Genomic DNA, 21,422 nt, shown 5'->3' on the forward strand with positions numbered 1-21,422 from the left:
CTTCCATTATCTTGCAGTTTTGTTTGATTCTATTTCCTTTGTTTGTCCCTTGTAATAGAATAACTTTTGCAATTTGTCAACCTTATCGATTATCTGGAGTATCGAAGTCTAATGAAAGGTAAACATATCATCAATAAAAGCAAACCAACAAAGCTACCTAATTAAATTTCGGATTTAATGTACAAACGTATGCACTTATTGCTCTTGAAAATAAGTTAATCATTGAATTTACTAAAATACTATTCATATTTAATTAGCATTCAGCAGGCAACACCTACATACATTAGAATTTGTCAATGTGACCTTAATAAGGGTTTTGAAAGATTCATAATTCCTTATTAATCTAAAAAAGTTCAGATCCACAAATAAAAGGATCATGCACTGATAAAGATCGTCAGTTTGATGTATTTAGAATGGTGTTTATTGAAATAGATACAGCGCAAAATTTATAAACAAACTCAGAAAGTTATGTAGCATGAACAGGGGTGGGTTGGTGTAATGATGCTGCGATGATGCAGTATTGTCAAAAAAAGTTGTATTTATGTATTTTTCTGACCTCATTAGGTACAGTAGAACCTCTACAACTCGAACATCAAGCGAGACGCCAAAAAAATCGAGTTATAGAGTTTTAGGCATAGAGGATTTTGAATCGACTTGTAGAGGTTAAGATTTGGTGTACTTACATTGTCGGCAAATCCTTAAAGTCTATAACTTAGTTTTATTCGAACTATAGACGTAATATGTTTCAAATTTTCGAGTTGTAAAGGTTGCAAAAAAAAACATTGCTATATTCGAGATAAAGAGGTCCAATTTAATTTTTATAATTATAGAGGGAAAACATGTACCAAAATGGCTTGCAGGGACACTGATTATTTCAATTAATAGAGGGTTGAGATTTCTAGCAATAGAGGTTTTGGGGCTTGAAGGGAAGGGAACAAAATATTTTCTCGAGTTTTGGAGGTTTTCGACTTATCGAGATTCGACTTAAAGAGATTCTACTGTGCTATAATTTATTGATATAATATTTAGTGTATCTGCACCACACCCTACTCAGACGTTCTTATACAAAATAGCTTTTTGCCGATGTTCTGTGCTAAGCCACTGAGTAGTAGACCAAATAAATCTTTTACGTCTTTGGTATTCCTCACTCCTTCATTGAGCTTAAAGTGGAACTCAGCGAATACACTCGCCTGAATTACATGATTCATTCTATTCAGTTTATTTATTCAATTTAACAAGTCCACAATTGATTTAAATTGCTTCTTTCCCCTCTGTCCCCTAATAAAATTAGCTGCATCTTGTATTTCTTCCCAAAGTTCGAAAGGATTTCATTGGTATAAACTAGGGTCTTCATATGTCTTACAAATAGAGAAATCCGTTGGGGATTGTAATTAGGACTTCTTGGTGGTCATGGAGTCATTTACTCTATAAATCCATCGTTGAAGAAATGTTCGACTAAAATAATTTCTAACCCCCACTAGGTAATGAGGTGGTGTTTCGTCTTGCATTATCCACATTGTCCTTCATAGTGAGTGATCATCCAAAATGTTATAAAAGTATTTTGTAAGAAAAATAAATATGATTGACCATTTACGTTTGGAGGAAGATCAAATGGTTCAAATACTTAGTAGCATATTTAATGCCACACTGAAATGCACTGAAAAGTCTGACTGCCTGACCTACCCAACAATTTTTTGAATAAAACGTAAACTCGTCAAGAGCTTTAAATTTTTTGATTGACTTATGTATTATTTATATATAAAAAGACTGAAAGTATTTGTACGAATTTCTTTGTACCACGTCATATTCTTCCAATTTGGTTCGATTTGGGTTGTAATTGTCTAATGAATATATTGTTTCGTATTTCCAACGTAATTTTTACTTTTATACAGAAATCTACATCTTGTATCTTGTATGTGTACATTTTTGATAACTAATTCAGTTTTTTCGATAGAAATAGTGGTGAAACTGGGAAGAAATTAATTTTTCGTTGATTTCTCATGAAAACTGAAATAATGTACATTTTATTTGCTATATATTTATTATACCTATATATGTATGGAAAAGGTTGATGAAAACAAAATGATTTTCGGTAAAATAAAAATACTTACCTGTGAGGTATTGTCCCAGAGGAGATGTCCACGTCCAGTCGGGCGAGCCCAACCGTCTGGAGAAGAGGCACTCGAGGTGGATAGTGGAACCGGGGTAAACGGCCAGATCTCCCCCGGGTTCGACCGACGCCGATCCCGATGGGATCTTTATCAAGATGGTCGGCGGGGCGTCTTCTGGAAATTAATGATATGTTCCAACTTAAAACGGAATTCAAATACACCGACCGGACGTTGCCACACATTTATTAGAAAGTCGCCATTCAATTTATATCTATGGCAATGTCCCTTTTCAGGAAAGTGTTCATTAAAACTGAAGACCAAAGGAATTACTTTTAACAGTTAATTTTTCATTTAAAGGAGGATTGAAACAAAGTTAATTTAATTTGATTTCTTTTTTTTTTGCTTTTGTGGTAGAGGGGAAATCTTTCAAAGACACCCAGGTGTCCATACGACTGGGTAGTGTCGGATTCCTGGGAAAGGTGTCCTCGGGCCTATTTCTATTTTGTATGCTAAAATGTAGTGGATTTTTTTATAGTTATCGTTATTGTAGTCTTTCCTCGTATAATTCCGTTTATCACCGAGTTAAGAAAATTGTATTTACAGTTCTAAAAACTTCTTTATCCCTTCGTGAGAATATGTGCCTATATTTGTCAGTAAAATGAAACTAACGAGAGCTACTCAAATTAAAACAATGGAAAACATTTGGAAAAATTAAGTATATATACTTGTGAATGTAGCTCCTCATTCTATGGTATATACTGCCAGAATTGTATGCCATGTTTTTATAATTTTGAGTGTAGCTGATTAGTTGTTAAACTATCCCCAACCAACCAACCAACCAACCAAACATCCTATTTAATTAAAACGACATTCACCTACTGCTTGACTTGTCAAGAAGTAAACGATTTTTTTCAAGGTAATTTGGTTCATCCCAATTAAAGTGAAATTGCTAATGGCGTGCCGATGAGAACTAATAAGTTCAAAATAGTCACGTCCCGGATTCAGTTGGACAAACAGATGCCTTGATAGGTCCTGTCCAATATTTGATATACTACAGTTAGCAATAAATATCAGCAGATAGCAGTATATTATCGACAGTTTTATATTATATTTGTATTATCATATGACAGCTAACAAGTTCAACATCGTTATCCACATTTGCTAATTACCTTCGACAAATTATTGACCGAAACCTTTACTAATTTGGTTGATCACGTAGATTACTTACGTCATAGATTCAGTTGGGCAATTACACCACGCAGCGGCTTCAATCAAATCAATATTTCAATTTCAAATTCAATATTTATTTTATCCCTCGCGGCACTATCAAAAATTACTTCCTGTAGGTAGATGTGTAGATAGGTTAGTTGTAAAATAAATTAAAGTGCATTATACGTAGATATTAATGATGTAGTCTCACTTACATATATATATGCTATTATGTATAAATTATATATTTACAATTACAGACGAATAGCTGCATACAGTATGGGTTATCATAATTTTGGGGGAAATTGACACCTGGAAAATGTAAGCGCATTTTCAATGTTATGTGTATAGTGAAACGTATTTATAGAATTTACATCTACCGGCAGCATAGCCTTTCCTTCGGTTTTAGTTATACATTATGCATGTTGGAAAATATTCATTTTTCTTTGTCGACAGTAGCGCGCGGCGAGTGTGTTTTTGGCCCTCTATTCCCTTTTTGTTCGCCTAAGCTCTTTTTCGCAAAGTTTGTTTTCGCAGGGGATTCGTAAGTGTTCTCTGAACATTTCTAAATCCATTAAGTCGTATTGCTTTTTCGAGAAAAACGATCGTATAATAATAGGTCATTTGCGTTACATTATCCGTTGCGGCAAAGCAGCCAACAACGGCAGTCTGTGTACTGAACCCAGACAGAGTCCTTCTTTTCGCTCCTGCGTGAAAATACATTTTTGTCGATATCTACAGGCAGCAGGCTTGTTTAAGGATTATTTACTGGAAGCATTAAGATACTCTAGCTGCTTTCCAAGGAGCGATAACAGTCTTTAAAGTGCCGCAGCTTGGTGGAATTTTATCTTTTACTGTTTCCTCTCTCTCTCTCTCTCACTCTGTCTCTTTATAAAACTAAGCGTATCTTAGAATAACACGCTGCCTTAAAGTTATTGCTCATTTTATGGGAGAATTCGCTAAATTATTAAAAGGGATAGATTATATCGTTTATGACTGCAAGCAAAATTCTGAAGAAGTCTTAAACTCTTGAGAATGATGAACTGATGATGCTGACAACATGCTCAAATTTTGCTTGTCTGCATCTCTTTCTGTTACACATTTACTGGTGTGATGCTTTTCTTTTTGACGTGACAACGTCTTATAATTCGGTGGAGCCGGCTGCACGCACGAAAAAACATGACTCATGCGGCGTTACCTCGCTCTGAGGCGTTCCATTTAAGGCTTGAACTGCAAGCGAGAGCGCGGAACGAGCGACAAAGAGGCACAATCGGCTTCCGCGTTCGGCAGCGTTCGACATCTGTCTCTCTCCTACTTGAATGAGCGATGCGTCCGCGTGGATAGCTGCTATACAATAATACATCTACCATTTACCTCCTTCTCTATATCCATATATAATATCTATCAAACAAATAAAATTAAAATTTTCTTTTGAAAAATGAAACCATTCCATCAGTATTTTCTTATGACGTTGTCACGTTCAACTATCGTCAGTAAACCGACTTTACAACCGAATTTTTCTTTATTAGTGTCCGCTGCAATTCCTACCTGACATTTCTTTTCTATCTTTACGATATCCCTACAAGGTCTCTCTAGTGTAGCCAGGCGCGGATTCGGTCATTGGGGTCATGACTTTTCCTCTGGGCTGCATATAGGTTGATGATAGTAAATTTTTTAACGTGCCCGTATCATCATCGAGAAATTTTGTTATGAAGATTTGAGCAGCACCCCCATGAGCGTATCTTGTAGATATCAAAATTTACAACACGCAAACGATACGTTTACATTACGAATACGTTTAAAATTCGTGATTACTCCTCAGGTCAGCCTGTCCTGACTAGACATTAACTACGAGGTCTGTTCAAAAAGTATCGAGAATTTTGCGTTTTTTCAAAAATTATTTATCACGAATATTTATATTGTTCCCTTCAAAGTAATCCCCACCAGATGTTATACACTTGTGCCAAGGTTTTTTCCAATCCTCGAAGCACTTCAAAAAAACATTCGGTATCGTCTTTATCTCCTCAATCATAGCGTAGCGTCGTCCTCCCATGGGCCTTTCAGTTTCGGAAACAAGAAAATGTCACCGGGGGGCAGATCTGGGGAATACGGTGGCTTCGGCATTATTAGAGTGTTTTTTTTGTCTAAAAATTCGCGCAAAAGCAACGATGTGTGAGCAGGGTTGTTATCATGGTGCAAAAGCCAATTTTTGTTGTTTCACAAATCCGGGCGTTTCAGGCGGATTACTTCGCGCAAATTGGGCATAACTTGTAGATAATGTTCTTTATTGACCTTTTCTACTCTGTCGCAAGAACTCATGATGCATCACGCCCCTACAATCGAAGAAAACTGTAAGCGAAACCTTCATATTCGAGCTAACTTGGCGCGCCTTTTTCAACATAGATCATGCGGCAGCTTCACCTGGGATGATTGTGCTTTGGTTTCCACGTTACAACCATAAACCCGTGATTCGTCAACATTTATGACCATTTGAAGCAAATATGGGCCGTTGCGGACAGAGTTCAGCAGCTCCTTAGCAATGCTGGTTTTTGAAATTGAACAATTTTGGTACGAATTTCGCGGCGACCCAAATCGTTGGTAAAAATCAATTGGCAGGAGCCAGTCAATATATTTAGGTCCTTAGAAACTTCTCTAACGGTGATTCGATGATTGACCAATACTGTTTTCTTCATTTTGCCAATGTTTTCGTCTGTTGTTGATGTACTTGGGCGTCCAGCACGCTCTTTGTCGTTCACATCTTTTTGGCCCTCTGAGAACATTTTGTACCACCGATAAACGTTACTTTACGTAGACCAAGGTAGATTCACCATATGCCAAAGTCAAGAATGCTTTCACGCACTTAATTTTGATATAGATTCATTGATAAATTTTTTGGAATAGGCAAAAATCGAAGACGAGCCCAAACACGTGTAGGCAAAGCAGCTGTCAAAAATTAACTAAACATTCAACATGGCCAAACTTGTCGGTATAAGTAAGAGACACGAGTAGGTACCAATATAATGCCATTAAAAAAAATGAAAACCGCGAAAATTAAAAATTCGCAATACTTTTTGAACAGACCTCGTATATTGACTTGAAAGCTGTAAGTTGAAAGAAGACAATAAATGCGACAGTTTTATTGCGGACTATGCCAATTCTGAACGTTCCAACTATATCTAGTTTCAAGGAGTTGTCCTAGTTGTTGCAACGATCGGCTACAGAAACTTGGAAATCCCTTTCAACTTTTTTATTGTGGAAAAATGTTTAGAAAGTCGTTTTGAAATCGCCCTGACAGATTGTTGTTTTCACTCTTTTATTGAAGTGAAACTTTTTATGCCAGACTTCGACGTGAAGCTGGTGAGTATCGGGGTTGGTAGTAAATTCGCTCGAACGAGCAGAACTAACTAAATCTGTGGACATTATTTCTGCAAAATTACTTATACTTATCCTTTTCTAAAGACCATTTGTACGAGCATTGTGACGAAGATAAAAGGAGAGCATCTTAATACAAACACTGAGTTAGAAGCTATTCAGAATCTCATGCCAGACAAACCTCGGCACAGTGAGGTTAGTTAATTAACTTCTACTTATATTTTTACCGCTTACACAATTTATCTAGAGCTTTGTCCCCGGTGATATAGTAGGCAACATGGATAACAGCAAAGTTAATGTTTTACAATATGAGTGTAATAAGGTTGGCGTTTCGTGCATAAAGGCTCATGAGATATGTAAGTAGCTCTACACAGCAACGCCGTGGTTAATCTAAGCCAGGGATGACCGACTTCTGTTATATGAAGGATCGAATTTTCCTCGATCTACACCGAGCGGCATGGCCTAGAGGTCTAGACCATTGCTTAGCATTCGGGAGGACGCCGGTTCGATTCCGGGTCCGTCTGCCTTGGTCCAAGTTTTTCTGTGGTTTCCTTGGATCACTTAGGCAAATGCTGAGGCAGTAATATTCCACAGATAATCTTTCATTCTCTTCTGTCTTCATTTCGTCCGTCTCATCTTTCTCACCCGAACCACCACCCACCCGTTCCCACGATTCCTGAAAGCAGGCTGAAGAGGGCCTTCCGCCCTACCTTCCGGCATAGTCCGGAGGGACTGCCCGGCCACCAGCATTAGTGGCTGGTGGGAATGAAACACCCAAAAGTTTTTTTAAGTTTTTTTTTCCCTCGATCTACTGTTTAGCAGAGACACGTACAAACTAAAACTGATGGACTTTTATAAGATTGCTCAAAATAGCAAACGTAAACCTATGTTGGATTTCATTAATTGGATGTGATCGTGAGAGATCCACACGTCCAACTTATGGTTAATTGAGGAGTAACTACAATACAAGTAATACATGTTTATGATTTTAATTACTGTTTGTTTCAAACTAAGGTATCATATAATGTGGTATTATTTTCAGATAAAAATAAAGATGGATCTTCAATACGGAAATCAATAGTGCAGTCTTCCTTAACTTTAAATATGAAAAAACCCATGTATTTATGTATGTTACATTTAGTGATTAAAATAATTCGAAATGGTCTGTATTTTGTCGAAACTGCCAGACATTTAGTGATATAGGATATTTCCAAAAATCTTTTTCGTTTCTGGCTTTAAAGATTACATCAGTTTGTAAACTTTCAAACGCTTTATTTTCTATATGATAGAGATGTTTGACATTTTTTTGCAAATATATAGAAAGATACCGCACATCTTTAATTTTTTCAAAATCATGAAATCTAATCTCTTAGTCTGCAGTGATTTTTTTAATTTCTGCGACGTATTTTTCACATGTTACGACAATTTATACATGTTTATATATGTTTTTATGGGTCGACTACGTTTGGAAAATGATTCAAACTAATTTTTGACGATCTTCCATTAGGATAGTAAATTCTGTATTGTAGGCGTTAATGTAGCTGATTATTTCAATTAATGTCTTCGTTTTCCCTGTAATTCTAAATTTTAATCGCTTAATTTGAATAAATAATCCGTAAACAACTCTAAATTCACCAACTAAGTACCTATTATCATTTAAATTGACGCATTCTTCATCTTGTTCACTGAGAAAAATTGAATTGTCTCTAATTTGATTGGTGATCGATCAACAATCATTTCGTAATCGACCAGTCGATCGCGATCGACTTGTTGACCATACCCGGTCTATCCAATGCATATGTATAAAGAACCAGTTTTCACGCAGTTCAATAGGGTTCGTACCTAGGTTGCGGCAAATTATTTTTCTTTTATTTATAATTTTAAATACATTGGTACATAAAAATGGTAACAATTATTTTTTATTTGCCCATTTAGTCAAATAAAGTTCTAATACATACTAAGCGCTAATTCTTAATTCTGATGAATCATTGTTTATATCGACGAAATATTCAGGTGGGATATTAAAAAATTTATTGCATATATGAATGTATGTCCTAAGCTTACCTAAAATTGGCACGGAGTTGCATTTGAAGTTGTTAAGTACATTTATTGTAACAATAACATCTAATATCCTAGGCCAGGCTGAGCTTGCCCTGGCATACCCCTGGCTACGGCCTTGTATACCTCTATAATGTTTAATTCGAGATTTTGTACAGTATCACAAATAATACTTGTTATAAGTAGTTTTTCTTATTGTTTTTTGTTGTCGTGTACTTTTTCCTTTTATTCGAAGGACCACCCTAACTATTAGGGAAACTCGTGACGATAATATATAGCAACTTTATTGCAAAAAAAAAATGAACTCAAACATTAGAAAATACCACAAATGACGTGGTGAGCGCCATCTGTAGTACGATGCTACATTTTAGGATTACGTATGCTCCAGCAAGGTCCATTTAAAAATCCTAAAATGTAGCATCGTACTACAGATGGCGCTCACCACGCCATTTGTGGTATTTTCTAAAACACGCTGTTAAGAGAGCAGGTAAAGGTTGGTCTGTGTTCTGTCGGAGCTGCCTGCGACGCGCTGATGAGATCCAAAAAGACCACTTCGAATTATTTTGTTCAAACATTATTCTGACAAAACAACTTAACGTAAATTCTCTTAATTCTAATAGTTATACTGTACATCTTGTCTATTCAACGTGTCGAGACTGAGTTTCTTCGCGTTTCTGCGATTCGACGCAAAACCCTTTCCCTCTTCTCGTTGCGCTACGATGCCGCATCAATGGTTTTGAAAAGAATATTTTTATATGAACAAACTTTTTGTTTCTGACAATTTCACTTCTAATGGTGCTAGCTTTTGATGAACTAGCAAAATTTTTATTCACATTCCTTTATAAATTAATAAAAGCATTTTTCTTCTTGTGTGTCTTCAATTTTACGGTTTTCTGATTATATCTCTGTTAGTACATTAGTCTGGGAGTTTTGTAAACTGCTTCGAAAGTGGAAGCGACATTTCGGAGAGGAGATGCATATATCTATTTAGACAGACATTGTCTTACAGCTAGTAAAATTGACATATCAATTATTCCGGTTGTAGAATGCACCTGTTTGTCCCCGAGGAATGGGTTTGTCGAGGAAAGAAATTGGATTTCAGCTCAACGTAACGGAGTTACGACAGTATTCAAGAGACAAGAGTTAACTTTCATGTACCGGAATTATCCTCGCTAAGCGTGACGCGATAGGGCACGTGCAAGGTGTAAAGTTGCCAAGGGCTAAAGGATTTTAAGTTGATGTTGTACAGGGTAAAACAATTTAAAAACTTCTTAATTGATTTCTTGTAGCAAAAAGGATGGGTGTCCGATAAAAGGTCATCTTCAAATAACGAAAAGTACACAAGCATATTTTCAACTGATTAAACATAGAGTAGTAAACGCCACTTAAGGAGATTTGTCACGAATTGTTTGACAAGAATATTGATTTTTCAAACTGAATCCACATTGCGTGACACTATCGAAACTGTCGTAATTTTTAACTCATTGGCTCTCATCAACACACTGTGGTAAGTTCAGGGAGTAAACATTAACGAACACATAATTAGTGGTTAATCTCCGCAGATGGCGTTTACTATGCAGTATGTGATTGTTTATTATTCTCGCTGTTTAGGTTGGTTGGTACTCTAAGGGAAGTGTCTATTGCGTGCTGGTGAGAACAAGCCCTGAAGTCGCCTGTATTGTGTACGTTTGTCGTTTCTTTTATGCAGAGTAGTACCTCCGATTAGTTGCGAGTTTTATATCAACAACTAACAAGGATAATAAAATTTGATGCATGGCGGCCACAGATTTTTAAACACACGCTGTTACGTACACTATACTGGTTGGTAAAACAGATGATAATATATGGTGCGCTACATGAGATGATAATCGTATCAGCGCCATTTCTTAAAACAAGTGAAAAATTGATTTTATAGGGTTGTTCGGAAAGTTATTTCGTTTTTTTTTTTTTGTGGAAATGAAAGACAGTTTTCGTATAATAAACAAATACTTTATTACATTATATATTGACCGTTCTGGTCCAACACCTTTTACCATCTTCCTGGTAGTAGCATAATTCCACGCTCATAAAATTTTTGGCCTTTGCTGGCAAAAAACTGATCGAGGAGGTTTTTGACGTCCTCATTTGAGGTGAAGGTTTTACCGCCTAAAAAATTTTGGAGTAACCGGAACAACTAATAATCAGATGGTGCCAGGTCTGGAGAATATGGTGGGTGTAGCATTGTATCCCATTCAAGCTGTAAAAGCTTTTGGCGAGTGACCAAACTTGTGTGAGGTCTCTCGTTGTCTTGGTGAAACACTACATCCGGTAAAAGCTAAAAAAAAACGATTCCTTTAAAATCTCACCAAACAGACAGCATCACCTTTTTTTGGTGAATATCGGCTTTGGAAATGGTTTGAGCCGGTTCATCTTTTTTGCTCCATGACTTCTTGCGTTTGACGTTGTTGTATACAACCCATTTTTCGTCCCCAGTGATGATGCGCTTCAAAAACAGATCATTTTCGTGACGTTTGAGAAGCGAATCGCAGACGTCAATGCGGCGACACAGATTTCTCTGTGTGAGAACATGGGGAACCCATACATCGAGCTTTGAGGATAATCCCAGGCCTTTCAAGTGGTCATAAACTGTTGAATTTGATAAATTTAACTTCAATCCGATCTCACGTGTTGTTATTCGCCGGTTCACATCGCGTCTTTATCAGCTTCAACCGGCCTTCCCGAACGTGGTGCATCTTCGACATCAAAATTGCCTGATCGAAATTTAGCGAACCAGTTCTGGCACTGGCGTACTGTCAACACACCTTCTCCATACACATCAGTCAATCTGTAGTAAAACAGTAAGATATGTCGAAAATGCTGCTTATCGCTCTCCATATTTAAAAGGGCACCAACCAAAAACTACTGCGTAGAATTAATTGGAATTTTTCACACACAAGCCTTGCTATATGAGCTCTCAAAGCATATAAAAATTATACGGCTTAAATGTGAAGTTGGGTGCAAAAGAATACAATTAAATCCTCTGTCGGGAAAAAACGAAATGACATTCCGAACAACCCTATAGTTTCAGATCCCTAAATCAACAAAATTATAAAAATCAATTTTACCAGACTTCTGGTAAAATTTGCTGACTTGTCACTGACTGTTTCAGAAAGTTTAGAATTCCCTGACATTTCTAGGTTTTCCAGTAATGTAGTGTTGCTAAAAATTTCTTGGAAAAAAACAATGGAATGACAACCAGGGTCAGGTCGGAATCAGGGTTAACATCAAAACAGGATTGAATGTTAAAATGAGGAAGAAGTTCAATAATAGGTATATCATTTCATCTAATGGTGTTGGTAAAACGGGAAAATTTGCTAAAAATTGAATGCTTGTTATTTAATTTAAACTCATGACCGCAATAATGAAGCCACAAACAAAAGGGCTATCAAGTCCCACGTAAAAACAAACGTACAAAAAGTTTAGTTCGGAATGAGGTCCGGCAGTTTGTTGTTCCTTTTAATCTTTACAGGGAAATTAACTTTTTACCTTTCTGTTTGAAACTACGTACATTATAGAGAGAGGCATGTGAGTTAAATGCACTTTAAAATAAACCGAACTAGCTTCACAAAGACCTGAATAAACTCAAAAACTATTTCAAACCTGGTATACCTACAAGTAATAACAGATGTCTCTTATGAAAGGCACCCTGAGAATATAACCTTTGACATGACATGAAAGAAAATTGAAATATTAAAAATTAAGACGCTCCTTAAATAAGAAAAAATGACACAGCACTTTGAAACGTAGGAATGTCCAATGTTCTCCTATAAATTACGGTACCATAGGCTCAAATTCAAACCATAACCTAACATAAGTTAACATCAATCATTCTAATCCATTTTAAAGGTGGTAATCTAAACTCAAAATTAACCTCTTCAAAGTACTTAGGCATCCATTGTACATTTGACAAAGCGTAACTATAAACGGCGCTTTTTAAATGGCAAAACTTATTTCCTTGATTATTCTAAGAATATTTTGTCCATTGATGGTGGAGATTCACCATGTTTTTCGACAAAACTATTTTTGAAATCACATAAAGTATTGATGCTGCTAATATTAAAGACCTATAGGCTACTACACTGAGTTTTTAGAGATTTAGACCATTGCTTAACATTAGGGAGGACATCAGTTCGTTTCCGGGTCCACCTGCCATGGTGCAGGTTTTTGCTGAGGTTTTTTGGGTTACTTAGGTAAATGCTGGAGCATTAATATTTCACAGATAATCTTTTACGCTTTCCTGTCTTCATTTCGACCGATTCATCTTTCGTACTCCAACCACCAGTTACTCATTCCAACGATTCGCTTTCCACCATTAGTAACTGAAGTTTTTCTTTTGAGTCTCTTACAGCAACCTACATATACATGGAAATCCGCGGATTTAAACCCTGTGGATTATTTGTTATGCGGCCATGTGGAGTCATTACTCTACACTACTTCTTTAGAAAATGTGGAAGACTTATTGGGAAACTGGATAATTGCAGGGTGTAATCCGACACGTAGTAACGTCTTCTTTAATAGACCCTATCTAAAGTCAGTATGTATTAAAGCTCTCTTCGTTCTGGTTTTTAGATATCTACTAATTCTGCTATATCAGTAAATATATATATCATTAAATAATAAATAAATAAATGTAAGCATGCCAATTTTTTTGCCATTTTTTAAGAACCACCAAAGTGCAAAATATTCTTAGAATAACCTTGAAAATAACACCATTAATTTTTTTCGTAAGTTTAATTAGCAATCTGTATCTACATATATTCTACATTCTTTTTTAGGGTTTGACTTAAAATTCTCGATTTAGCATTTATAAGAGTGATAATAAGCGATCCCTAGCGTTTACTATACATAACTACGTGTAACGAAACTTTCTTACCTGTAAAGTTTGTTAGCAAAGTCGTCGGAACACAGGAGGGCAATTTATGAGTCCAAGCGCCGTTTTGACACTTCGGGCTCGCCGATCCCAGCAGCTTGTACAGTCCCAGCTCCCTACAGCGCGTTTGAAGTTTTGCTCCATGGGGAAATATCCAACCTGCAGTCTTAAAACATTACTATTATTATTATTATTGTTGTTATTAATATCAACATCGTTGTGGTCGTTATAAATGTAAACGTAACAGCAGGTAATGTAGACTAGGAGGTTCAGCCTGCATTTGGTACATTTCATAATAAATTCTGACGTAGTCTTTGGTTTAAATTGCTGTTGCAAGCTAAGTTTGTTATCAAGTTAAACGAGATTGCGTCGTTTGGGACGTCTAGCTCACACGTATTACCCATGTACCTATGTACTTTACAGTTTGTCATAACTTTACTGTTTTATGGCATAAAATGTGATTTAGAAACTTCAATGAATATTAAAGTTGATGTTAAATCCTTCGCGTTTTCGTTTTAATTAATCTACTCGTGGAGAGATAGCCAGTGATGACTTTGAAGTAAACGTTCGGTAATTGTTTCTAGAAACAAACGCCCTTGGCAGGTTTTTAAACATTTGACGCGGCTAGGATTCAACGCCGTTGAATTTAAATCTCTTGTTTTAGTACGGAAAATGATTATACCTAATCGTTTATAGGTACGTTTTAAAAATTGAAGGTAAAACGAAAATTTATTGGATACGTGTTTCTTTCTTGATTTGAAAGATTTTACGAGGGAGTGTTTTTAAGTTCGCGGAATGGGGGGGTAAGAAGTGGAAATAAAAGTACGAATTTATTTTTCCTTTTCAATATATTCATCTGCTATATTTATACATTTTTCCGATCTTTCAATTAACTTACGTATACCTTCGAAAAAAAGGTCCTTCACTTCTTCGTCGCTTGAAAATTTCTTCCAAGACTTTTTTCAAGTTTGGGAATAGATAATAATCGCTGGGAGCTACATTAGGATTGTAGGGTGGGTGAGCCAAAATTTCGAAGCCCACTTTCTGCAGGGCAGCCATGGCAACACGGCTCTTGTGAACAGCCGCGTTGTCTTGCAGAAGGAGAACACCTTTGGTTAATTTTCCTCCTCTTTTTTCTTTGACTGCTTCCTTTAACTGCTCTAGGATTGAAGCATAGTATTCTCCGGTTATGGAGACACCTTTATCATTATAATCGATCAACAGGATCCCTTCTGAGTCCCAAAAGACTGTCGTCATGATTTTCCCAATCGACTCTGACACCTTAAACTTCCTGTGTAGTGGTGTGCCTTTTTGTACCACTGCATAGAGCCCTGTTTGGATAAGTTTCGTCCGCAGTAACAATTAGAGTCAATACTCTAACTTTATCTTCACTACAGAAGTCCAAAAACGCGTAAGAACACTCCACTGGCTGTTGTTTTTGAGACGGAATGAGCATTCTCGGCACCCTGACTTTAATCATTCCAAGATGATCGTGAAGAATTTTAAAAATGGTTGTATCTGATACTCCTACCATTTCTGCGAGCTGTTTGTTATTAAGTCGGGCATGTTCCAGTATTTATTTTCGACTTTTTGAATAATTTCCGGAGTGGTCACTTAGATCGGCTGGCCTGGCCGTGGGTTGTCTTCAAGTGAGTTCCTGCCTTGCTTGAAGAGGGTATGCCACTTGTAAACCATGGTTTTACCCTGAAACAGTCCCCGTAAACGGATGAAATCTCTTCCAGTATGGCTTGAACTGATTTTCCTTGCTTGGTAACAGCGCGGCACTTGATTTTTTCCATATTTAACAATTTGTTCCCGATTGACTTGTTTGGTTGACGATAGTTCAAAGACTATCGACCTAATTACGACAAAACTTGGTATTTATATTAATAATGAGTTGGTTGATTCGTATTGACTCCAGTAAGTACCCTCACTAATGGCCTACCTACCCATTCCGCGAACTTAAGAATGCACCCTTCTACATTCACTAGCACCATGACAGTTGAAACCTTGAAAATCACGTTTGGACTAAAATTTGTTTAAAAAAAGTAAGTATTCTACAATAGGCTACCGATAAATGGTTTAACAACAAATCTGGAAAAGTATCAAACTTTGACCAATTTGAAAGTATTTGATGTGAACAAACACTCAAATTAGATTTCATATAATCATTCTTCTGTGGAGCTGCGTAGTCAAACCCCTGTTGAATCGGATGTATCCTGAATTTGCATACAATTGATTATGTCCTTGAATATGAATTAGATGATCTACTAAAAAATAATTTAAACTAACATGGTGAGGATTGACCAAAAGCTGACAAATTTTCCTTTGTATGAGTTGGTAATATAGGATTTTGATTATCCATTTTCTCAAAATAATGATTAATCAGACGGACCCTCAGTCACTGTTTAGAATAAACTGTGGTACTGACATGAATTTTGTCATAACACTGAATGATTCGCACTTCGTTGAGTTTGAGGTACATTATTTCACGTCTGTGGTTAATAATAAGCATGTTAACCTGCTAGATCACATAACGAGAACTGCTCACGTAGTGACATTCTCCAGAGCGGCTTCAATTTTGTAAATTTATCCTGAAATATTGCGGTAGAGGGTAGTCCGAAGTTTCATCGAAGTGGTATCATATTGTGTGATTTAAAATGTGCGCCTGTTGGGTTGTTTTGGCAAGTTTTTCCGATCCGGAACGTCCATGTTACCACCCCTCGGCACGTCCGTCGGTCGGTCGACAGTGTGCTCTGTGTTATTATTTCAAAACTTTTATGACTGCGGTAGAAAGAATGGGTGCACCAAAGAGTTAATTAAATAAAGCAAATGTATTCAGAACAAACAATTTCGACCGGTAGTTTAAAAGTGTAAAACGTTCGTTCTGGCAACGACCCGAGAGCCGTACGGCCGTCCGTCCAACTTTTCCATGATAATTATTCATTCGAGGGGGAGGGGAGGATTAGGCGAACGAGAATACGGGGGAGCACTAACCTCTTCCTCAGCCGCCCTCTCTCCGCCACTTACTCCTTCCGCCAGCCAGCTTGAAGGAGTCTAGTGGTGGAAGGGGGCAGAATGTAGTGCACTGTGCTGTACCGACGCTCTTTGCATACTCATTGAGTTACTTCAATTCGGAAAGTTTATGATCCTCCACTTCAGAACAATTCAATAAATTGGGCTTAGATTCGTGTCGACTATCTAGATACATATGCAAATGAACGATGGTATCTGGGGGCCAAACGGGAGTAAATTAATTCGTGTTCGCGATAACTTACACCATGTACTCCAATTTCGCCGCCAGTGTCGCGGCGACGGGGGCGGTTTCGAATAAGCGATTGCGTTCGCTTGTCTTGCACACGTGTTGTGTGAGTATACAAATTACGTTAACGGAATGTTCCAAATTGAAATAGTGACAATAGATCTTTTGATAGAAACACCATTGACTGTAACCACATTTTCATACAATACGCAGATATCTTGTATAGTTGCTGCGTTCGCAATTGACATGGTCCGCAATAAAACTGTCGCATTTTCTTTCTACTTACTAATTAGACAAGAGCGGTTGTTGACAGAACGCCTATTTTTATTCCCAACAAGGGAATATCGTAAACATAGAAAGGAGATGTCAGGTAGGAATAGCAACGGACACTGATAAAGAAAAACGAATAACATTACACTAATTGATGTGTAACAGAAAGAGATGTAGACAAGAAGGATTTTAGCATGTTGCCTGGTAGGACTTTAAAGAAAGTTCAACATTCTCAGGAATTTAGGAAAGCAAAGATATAATTCCAACTAGATAGTTGTAAAGTCGACCCTGAACTTTTGTGTACCTGAGCAACCTCTAAGCGCTGCTCTGCTTACTATTATTCGGTTATCTCTTTTTACTTTTTACTACTTACTCATGAAGCATTTCCTAACTTGAGGGCGTGTTCAAAACGCAGCAAATGACCACGCTCCCAAGTCAAAACAAGAAAGAAGATATGTCTATCCTCTGCGGACTTTGCCAGTTTTGATCGTCCCAACTATATTTTCTGTTTTGCGCCTTAATAAATCACCGATTCTCAGTGGAATTATTTTAGGGTTTAGATTTCTTTTGAGATGAAGATTTCGTTCAGTTTGCAATTCTATTGTAATATAAATAAATTCGTTTTCGCTACAGATTACTGACATTGATAGACCAAATTTAAATTTTCTTTTAAAAATGAAATCTGACAACTGTGCAGCCATAATATGAACGTATCTACCTACATATAAAAGATTTCATCGACGACATTGACAGTGGAAATCAAAGCAATGTAATGCAATTTAAAATTTTAAGATGAACCACAAAAGGTTAGGTATCAAAATATAGTCATTTACAGCTTCTGGGTAGTACTGCCGTGCCCTTTGTTTAACCGCAATGGTTTCACTACATTTAGCTTGTGTCATCTTCAGTGTCAACGGCTGAATGATACGAAACACACTGAAATGCCAACTGGTGAGCTAAGCGAAACGTCTGAAATTAAGTAAAGGCATGGCAACATTATCTAGAAGATTAACTTGTTTTAGATACATAATATCGACTGTGGAATGTTTATGAGAAATTGTTGAACTTTATAATAATAATTATTGTAAATGATAGGACTTTTCAGCAAATCTGCATTTTACATAACACTTATTTAGTAAACATGGTACAAAACACAAAATTTAGATTATTTATATCAGTTTTAGTGTATATTTCTATTATTTTGAACTGTTTCCTTGTATAAATTTATGATAAACATCATTAATACTTTAGTCAAACGTATATTTGTTATGATCAAAAGCTTTTACTAGTTGTAATTACTTAATTATTTCGTAAATTCTCCGTCACTCAAAGAATAATTAACAATTCAATCGGAAAAGGGTCAAATGGATGTAGAAATTCTGTAACCTTCCTTATCAGTCCAATTATAACAGCGTATCTCCATCGAAAGTTCTTGAAAAGTGTATGAAGACATTTAAATATAATATCAAACTGGATCCGTTCGGGTTAAATTTTGAGAGCTAAATTACCTCGAGCTTCATTACACAAATAATTCGAAGCGGTGCGCTATTGGTGCTTATTAGCTGGAATGGCTAATTAAGTCAGCGAAATGTTGAAGAAGTAATGAGAGATGAAACGCATTCCGGCAGTCAGTGGTAGAAACCGCTGGCGATGTTTTAAATTCCGGATAAAATATTAATTACACCGGGCCTACTATCGTACTTGGGTCGGGTCAAAATTAAGCAAAAAATAATGAAAATAAAGGAAAAACGTATTCTTGCTTCAAAACAGCTATGAATGCAAGACTACTTATAATTAAAATTAATACAAAACTTTTTACTTTATACTATCTGGATATCATTAAAATAAAGGTAAAACAAAAAAAATTGGTATACAAGTGAGGTGATAGTAACGTTGGAGATAACATAGAAATTGGAGATCAAAAACTAAAAAGAAAGTCAGATAAGTCAGGATTTAAAATGCGGTAAAGGTGTGCTATACATGGATAATGAAAATAATGTTGAAAGAAAGATTTAAAAATTGAAAAAAGGAAAAACCAAGGGCGTTATAGGAATCAATAAGGAAAAGGAGATCAAAAAGCAGGATAGAAACTTATTAGAATGAGGAACAGGAGTAACGATTAAGGATGTGAAATGTTCTATAGTAGTTGCAGAATAGGGTAAGGTCTTTAGACTGATGACCTTATGATGAATATCTGTTAATAGCTATGATAATGCGAGACCACATCGCCATTTCACCATATTTCGCTTTGGCTAGAAATAACTAACGCTTTCAAAAAGAAATAACATACATGAGGGATGGTTTTTAATGTATTTTTGACGGCGAACTTAAACATGGTCCCACAGAATTGATCACTTCGAAAGTCCAAAAAAAAAAACAAATTGTGGGCAGACACCTGCTTTCGATCTTTTATCAGTAATTAATTCAGCACGAGAATGATTATCTTTAAGAGTATCAAAAATGCGTTTTGGGGTTTGAACGTCAAAATCAGACTTGACGGCGCTGATTACCTTATTAATTTTTTTTCAACTTCTGATTTTATTTTTATATTGTAATCTATTCCATCTAGTTATACAACTGGGGCTGCAACGTAGAGAAGTAGGTAAATATTAGGAAGGGAGTCATACAGGGATGCACACTGTCAGAGCTACTTTTTAATCTATACATCGAAGACGCAATCAACATCATTAAAGACAGTACAACTGTAGGGATAGATATACAGGGGCAAAAGATTAAAATCCTTAGGTTTGCAGATTATATAACAGTATTAGCATCTAGCAAAGAGGAGTTAGAGATAACTTTAAATAAAATGGAAGTGGTATTGGCAAAACAGTACTGTATGAAAATAAATAAAAGTAAAACAAAAAATACTGGTATGCAAGGGAAGAAAAGGTAGAGAAAGAGTGAATATAAAGATAGGAGACCACAGAAGAAGTGGCTGATTTTAAGAATATAGGAAGTCAGATAAGTCAAGACGGAAGGAGTAGTAGGGATATAAAGCAAAGGATAGCGCAAGGTCTAGTCGCCTTCTATAAAAAGCAGTCATTTCTATGCTCGCGAATGGTTAATTTAGAAATTCGAAAAAGATTGTTAAAGCTGCATGTTTGAAGCGCGCCGCTGTACGGATGCGAAACATGGACGGTGTGGGCGCTGCGAAAAAGAAAAGTTTAGAAGCGTTCGAAATGTGGTGTTACATACCAATGAAGAGGCTACCGTGGATAGAGAAGGTTAGAAATGAAGAGATATTACAATTAATAGGAGAACAGAGGACTGTATAAAGGTCAATAAGAAATAGGCGAGATAGGTTGGTAGGACACCTTCTCAGAGAGATATTAGAAGCAGAAACAGGAGTTAGGAGGAGTAGAGGTAGATCTAAATTAGATTACTGTTCGCAAATAGTTAAGGATTTAGGATGTTCAAGTTTTAGCGAAATGCGAAGATTAGCTCAGGATAGGAAAAAGTGGAGATGCGTGTCCAACCAGTCTTAGGATTGACGACCTTATGATAATGAATCTATTCCATTGGTTAGAGTTATGTGTTAAATTTCACGGTTGAGGAATGAATTCAATTCTTGAGAACTGGAATATGCCATCGAGGAATAGGTGGATACAGGATGAGGATATCGTGTTTCCCAAACAACATTTTATCCGTGTATAACACGCGATTATCTCTTCACATTTCTCGTCATACTACCAGTAGCAGCTGCGCCAGTACTACCCTACATTAATCCCACCTAACTCTCTTTGCAATTAAAAGATTACACCGCGTTTATTTCAGAACGTCGGGGGTCTTGTTCGGTTTTTCCGATTCCGGGCATAAAAACCTGTAGTTTTTATTGCTCTAGCAATCAACAGCATTTCGTGCTCTCGGGTTTTCCGTTCGCGTCACGAAAAAGAGCAAACATCTGGAACAAACAACGCACGTCACAGTTGCAATTCGCTAAATGGTCGACATCAACTAGACCCCGTAATCACTATGTGATTTTAAAACTCGATTAAATTCCGTCAATAATTTTTTATAATAACAAATTACAAATGCCTAGGAGTTTGTTTGTGTCATACTTCCTCACCACTCAAAATGTAATAATATTTCGTACCACGAAAATTTCAGTTCTTGTTTAAATTCCACCCCCACAGTTTTAGAGTCCTCTGTTCTCCTATTCTTTACATATTGAACAACTCAAAAAATGTAAAAAGGGTAGGTGAGTGTATTTATCACTAGGGTTGTTTTT

At 36.6% G+C, this 21,422-nt stretch overlaps 1 protein-coding gene across 1 annotated transcript in view; it reads right to left on the minus strand.

The window, feature by feature from the left end:
• LOC108735201 (locomotion-related protein Hikaru genki-like) overlaps positions 1 to 21,422 on the minus strand; it is a 186,857-nt gene that overhangs the window by 31,678 nt on the left and 133,757 nt on the right. Inside the window, exons 4-5 of the mRNA XM_025977459.1 lie at positions 13,663 to 13,825; positions 2,112 to 2,285 (exon numbers count right to left, since the gene is read on the minus strand). Of these exons, the coding sequence (XP_025833244.1) occupies positions 2,112 to 2,285; positions 13,663 to 13,825 (337 nt within the window). The remainder of the gene's footprint in view (positions 1 to 2,111; positions 2,286 to 13,662; positions 13,826 to 21,422) is intronic.

Source organism: Agrilus planipennis, unplaced genomic scaffold (assembly GCF_000699045.2).
Source record: "Agrilus planipennis isolate EAB-ADULT unplaced genomic scaffold, Apla_2.0 scaffold27, whole genome shotgun sequence".
NCBI lineage: Eukaryota > Metazoa > Arthropoda > Insecta > Coleoptera > Buprestidae > Agrilus > Agrilus planipennis.